This window comes from Dryobates pubescens, chromosome 36 (assembly GCF_014839835.1).
Source record: "Dryobates pubescens isolate bDryPub1 chromosome 36, bDryPub1.pri, whole genome shotgun sequence".
Classification (NCBI taxonomy): Eukaryota; Metazoa; Chordata; class Aves; order Piciformes; family Picidae; genus Dryobates; species Dryobates pubescens.
The window spans coordinates 7,349,170-7,354,865 of record NC_071647.1 but is presented as its reverse complement, the minus strand read 5'-3'; the positions used below and the strand labels follow the sequence as shown (position 1 = coordinate 7,354,865).

Genomic DNA, 5,696 nt, shown 5'->3' with positions numbered 1-5,696 from the left:
AAAACTCTCCTTCTGCCTTTTATTCCCTTTGCTTTCCTATCTCCTGGTAAGGGGAGAGAGGAGAGAGAAAGGGGACTGAGGGGAGTGGGGGAGTTCAGCCCTTGCACTAAACCATTACAAGCGCTCTGGTGCAGTCTCTGGAGCAAACCAGGAAACCTCTAAAACACATAAACACAAACACATAAATCTTCTTAGAACACATAGAATAAACCAGGTTGGAAGAGACCTTCAAGATCATTGCGTCCAACCCATCAACCGATCCAACACCACCCAAACAACTAACCCACGGCACTAAGCACCCCATCAAGTCTTCTCCTGAAAACCTCCAGTGATGGCAACTCCACCACCTCCCCAGGCAGCCCATTCCAATGGGCAATCACTCTTTCTGTATAGAACTTTTTCCTAACATCTAGCCTGAACCTCCCCTGGCACAGCCTGAGACTGTGTCCTCTTGTTCTGGTACTGGCTGCCTGGGAGAAGAGACCAACATCTGTCTTGCAGCTGGTTGCCCAGACAGCTCTGGTGCAAAAAGGGAAATCCAAAGGGCCTTCTACAGCAGCAGCTGCCATGTCCCTGCCTTCTTTGTGCCTCCCCCTGTTTCCCACTCAATGTGCTCCCTGGCCGCTGCTCTTCTACTAGAGGCTGTTTGCCACAGTCACGCTTTTGTCACCACACACCACTGAGCCAGAGCTGCCTCTTGCCAGGAGCTTGCACTCCTCCTGCTCGGAGTGAGGGCTGGGGCTTTGGCCTCCTGGGCTTTGGCCTTCACTCTTTGGCTGGGGATTTGCTGCTTTGGCAAGGTTCCTCTGCTCTGCTCTGTAGCCCTTGGGTCACCTGAAACAGAGGCTGCAACAGATTTTCAGCTGCTGCATCACTCCTTTGCCCTGCAAGCTGTCAGAGAAATCTCTGTAAAACAGGGACCTAAAAGACCCCTCTGAATGCCATGATTGATCCAGGGATTCACACCATTGTGGAGAGCAATGCAGTGGAAGCAGAGACCCAAACCCATCTCAGAGCACCCTGGTTCAGCTGGGCTCCTAAACACCACTGACAGTAATGGCCCCAGAAGTGAAAAAGAAATAAGGGTCAGGAGGCAAGAGACAGCTCTGACTTGCAGGGCACAGGAGCGATGGCAGCAGTTGAAAACTTTCTGTAATCTCCATTTCAGGGAGGTTACCCAAGTGAAGGGTTCCAGAACAGAGCATCATGGCAGAGGAAAATTCCCAAAGCAGCAAAACCACAGCCAAAGAGTGAAGTTAAAACATCGGGAGAGAGAGAGGCTGTTCGCAGCCCTCCCTTAGAGCAGGAAGAGTGTGAGGTCCTGGCAAGAGGCAGCTATGCCTCGTCATGGTTGGGGACAAGGGTGACAGTGGCCAAGACCCTCATATACAAGAGCAGCAGCCAAGGAGCACAGTGAATGGCAAACTGGGTGTTGCAGATTGAAGGGTGTGTCAGAGAGAAGGGCGTGGCAGAGGGAAGGGCGTGGCACAGGGAAGGGCAGGCCGTGGCAGCTGGCACTGTAGAAGTCCTTTTGTACTTTCAATTTGGGACCAGGGCTGTCTGGGCAACCAGCGACAAAAGGACTTGTGAGTCAAAGAGCGTTTGGGAGGTCTCCTGCGTTTGCAAGAGAAAGGATGAGACAGAAGTCTGGGATGGATGCAGCAGAACTTTAATGAGTCAAATGTGGGAAACATGGTGCAGAAGGATGGGAGTTCCAAAGCAGGGACAGCAGGGACGCTGTGTTCCATGGCTGTAGTGGAACTCCCAGCAGCTGTCCGTCTGCATTCCCCACAGAGGGAGCAGGGCCAGCAGGTCCTCCCTAGGCTGGTTTGCTGCTGCTGCTGCCAGGCCAGGGCAGCAGAAGAGAAGGAGGCCATGGGAGGGCCAGGAGAGAGTGTCAGAAGGCACAGGCAGGCATGGGCAGTGCTGTGCCAGAGCCCAGGCTGGCCCTGCCCTTTGGCAAGGACTGCTGAGCTTGCTCAGCCCCTGGGAAAGCAGCAAGAGGATGCTGTGTGCCCAGGGCAGAAGCATCAGGTGGGGCCCTGGGGGCCTTGCCCTGGGCCCTGGGCAGCAGCTCTAGCAGGGCAGGCAGCTCCTGCCCAAGGCAGAGAGGCCAGAGAGGCCAAAGCCCCCGGAGCTGATGGGCACCCCCTGAGAGCTGAGGATGCTGCCAACGGCAGCGGAGGTGGAGGAGCCCACGGCGGTGCTCTGTGGGAAGGAGCTGAGGATGGGGCCGGGCAGGGTCACCAGCACAGCAGGAGGCTCAATGACAACAGTGGAGTCCTGGCACTGCCTGACACAGGGCTCATTGCAGCTGTTGGCCAGCGGGGTTGGGCCGCAGGGCTGGCAGGGCTGGCAGGGCCTGTAGCAGGACATGGCTGGGGCTGGAGATGGACCTGCAGAGAGAGAGCAAGAGGAAGCAGAGAGTGAGAGCTTACTGCAGACAATTTTGTATGACAACAAAAGGAAGAAAAGTGGTGAGCTGGAGGAGAGTGCTGGAGGCTGTGCAGGGGTCCCACCTGTCTCATCTTCCCTCAGTCCAAAAGAGCTCTGCTGAGTGTGACCAAACTCACAGAGATCCAAGCCTAGCCCTTAACTCGGGAGACTTCTTAACCAAGACTCAGACATGGCACAAATTTTGCCGCCGTCCCCCTTCCAATGCAAAGCACCTTCAAAAGCTCCCATAGGACATAGGGTCAGGTATGGGCTGAGCTGTCCCAAAGGAAGAAGAGTAGCAGAAGGAGCAGGAGGAGAAAGAGCTTCTACTCACCTTGTTCCAAGCAGAGGGAGGCCAGAGGAGTGGATGTGAGAGTGAGCAGAAGGAGTCCCTTTTATACTGCTCCTGCACCGCCCCAGGCCCACAGGCACTGCACCTGGGCGGCAATTTTCCAGCAGACTCAGCTCCAAAGCCAAACCTCCCAGCCCATGGCACGGCCTGGCCTCTGGCTTCCTCCATGCTGCCATTTCACTTCCTCATTTCTCAGCTGCCTGCTCAGCCAGGCCAGCTCCTTTCATCTGCTTGCTTGAGAGGCCAAGGGATTGGCTGTGCCAATGGTTTCTGCTCTGTTCCCCTTCGCTCTGTGGAGAATGTTTGCCAGGCTGAGTGTGCAGGGCTGGGATTAGGAAAGGGAAAGCACACCTGGTCTGTGAGTGCCCTGCTGGCATGGAGATCTCAGACCACCTTCTTCCATGCATGTTGACAACAAAAGCTGAAGGAGGAAGCTGTACTGGGGAGAGGAGATGCAGGAAAGGTGGAGATACTCCAAGGGGTTTTGGCCTTGGTCTGTACTGGCACAATGGGAAGTGAAGGGATCAGGATCTGGACATTCTCTGGGAAGTTCAGCATAGGAAAGGCTTACCTGGAGCAGAGGACAGGCAGGTGTGGGATCCTTGATACAGATGGTACAGCCAGGAGTGTGTGAGATCTAACACCATGTCCTCAGGAGAGTTATCTGCTGTCCCTGCAGTGTCACTTTCAATGCCCTTTGAAAACCTCCATAGTCAGGGAATGCCTCTGAGGCCTGGAAGAAATCCAGTGGGGCTCCTACCTTCATGGAGGACATGAAGGAGAAGGAGGAGAATGACAGGAGCATCAGCCTCACCTTGGTCTCTTCAATCAGGATGAAGTACATCATCCTGGAAGCCATTTCCCAACATGAAGGGACAAGAAGGTGAGTGTGAGAGGTCAGCATGGATCGATCCATGGAGGGGAGAGCGGGAGCAGCCTCATGGGCTTTGTGCTGCCTGCCTGAGTCCGGTGGGTGAGGGAAGCTCAGCAAATGTTGTGCCTCTCATGTAAGCAAAGCTTCCGGTGCTGTCTGCTGTAAGAATGCTTAGAGCTAAGGGACTGTTGCCCAGGAGGATTCTGGTGCGACAACGGAGAGTGGATGAGTGTTCGACTGGGCAAGGAAGAACCTTTTGTATCAGGAAGGACTGGAGACTGCATTAATCTGCAACCTTAGAGGCCTCAGCTCTCCTCTGTGATGAGAGGGGGTGAGCCTCGGGGAGAACCTTGGGCAGTGGGAGGGTCGAGATCCACAGGCCTCATCTTCCTAGCCAGAGAGCCCAGGCCGTGCTGAGGAGCTCTCCTGGATGCTCCATGGAGTGATGGAGAAGGTTGGAAAGCCACTGGCAGGGACCCATCCCTGGGTCTCATCTGGTAGGTATTCTCCTGGCATTAGGGCTTCATCATGCCAAGGCCACAAAGCCCTCCTCAGCCTGCAGCACAACGCAGAAGCATTAGGGAAGCGAGGAACTCCCCAGTAAATGAGAGAGGTCAGGATCTTGGGGTTGCACATGCCTGGGGATGCTGAGGGAGGTGACGTGCTCAGGAGCGCCACGGAACAAGAAGAAGTCTCAGAGCACATCAAGGAGGAGATTCAGTTCCCTGCCCTGCAGGCATGGAGGCAGCTGGCAGGAGTCCCAGGAGGCCAAGGGAATGCCTCCAGCAGCCAAGCTTCAGGGACAGCCTCTCCCCCTCCATGGCCACTCCCACCCTCAGTGAGCTGTCTGCAGGTCCCTGTCCTACGCAGGGCTGGATCCCCTGTGGCCAGGGCAGCTCCATCCATAACCCAGGAAAACTGCTCCAGGCTCTGGGCTGTACCTGAGTACACAACTTGAGGCAGCCCAAGTGGTTTTTGCCCTTGGCATGACCTCCTTGTAAGAGTTCCCACAACCCAATGGCCTTGCAGGCTGGTTCTCATGTGTTGACAAAGTCTCTGCTCCTGGCCAGGGGCCAAAGTGCGTGGCCAAAGCGCATGGGGGTGTGAGGAGGGTGAGCTGAGCCCCAGCACCGCTCTCGTGTGTGGAGGAGGGACCTGACTCCACCAGGCTGGTTGAGGAATTGAGATGTGCTCCCTGCTCAGCCTCCTGAAGGCAGCCGTTGGAGACCCCCAGAGGCTGCCACCAGAGGGGATGACTTTGTCCGCTCAAGCAGGAAAGGACAAAGGGGGCAGGACGCATGGTGCCATCAGGCCTGGGAGCATTTGTGTGCCCAGGATGATCCTCCCTGACAGGGGATCTGTGCGGCCTTAACAGTGATGGCTAACAAGCTCCCCAGATTTGCCCACACCCATGTCCCCTGCCTGCACACAGCCCTCCAGCACTTGGAGCACAGCTTCTGCCTGCAGTGATGCATTCCTGCAGTCTAAATCCTTGGATGTCTCATGCTGGCACTTCAAAGGATCCTCTGTGGCCCAGTGGTCCCCTCAGCAATGAGGAAGTGAAATGGCAGCGTGGAGGAAGCCAACGGCCAGGCTGCGCCATGGGCTGGGAGGTTTGGCTTGGGAGCTGAGTCTGCTGGAAAATTACTGCCCAGGTGCAGTGCCTGTGGGGCTGGGACGGTGCAGGAGCAGTATAAAAGGGACTCCTCCTGCTCACTCTCTCATCCACTCCTCTGGCCTCCATCTCCTTGGAACAAGGTGAGTCTGCAGACCTTTCTGCTCCTCCTCCTCCTGCTGCTTCTTTTCCTTCACCTTTTTCCCCAAACTGTGACAAGTAGCGGCTTGTCACGGGAGAGGGAAGGGAGTAGAAGTGATGCATGGAAGGAAGTTGGGGATTTGACTGGGGTGTCTGGTGGGCTGGGGCCAGGCAGGGATTCCTTTGGGCTCAGTTGCTTTTGGCAGAGCTCTTTCGGGCTGAGGGAAACAGGAGGCCTGTGAACCTGCTGACACCATCACCACCTCTTGACTCCAGCT

General features: G+C 55.9%; 1 protein-coding gene across 1 annotated transcript; it reads right to left on the bottom strand.

Annotated features, from left to right (window-relative positions):
* Window positions 1–2,076: 2,076 nt before the first annotated feature.
* On the bottom strand, window positions 2,077–2,956 carry LOC104302904 (feather beta keratin). Its single transcript, XM_054176873.1, is given in 3 exon segments — window positions 2,077–2,378; window positions 2,381–2,396; window positions 2,771–2,956. Coding segments are annotated over 3 exon segments (504 nt in total).
* Between the last annotated feature and the right edge of the window lie 2,740 nt (window positions 2,957–5,696).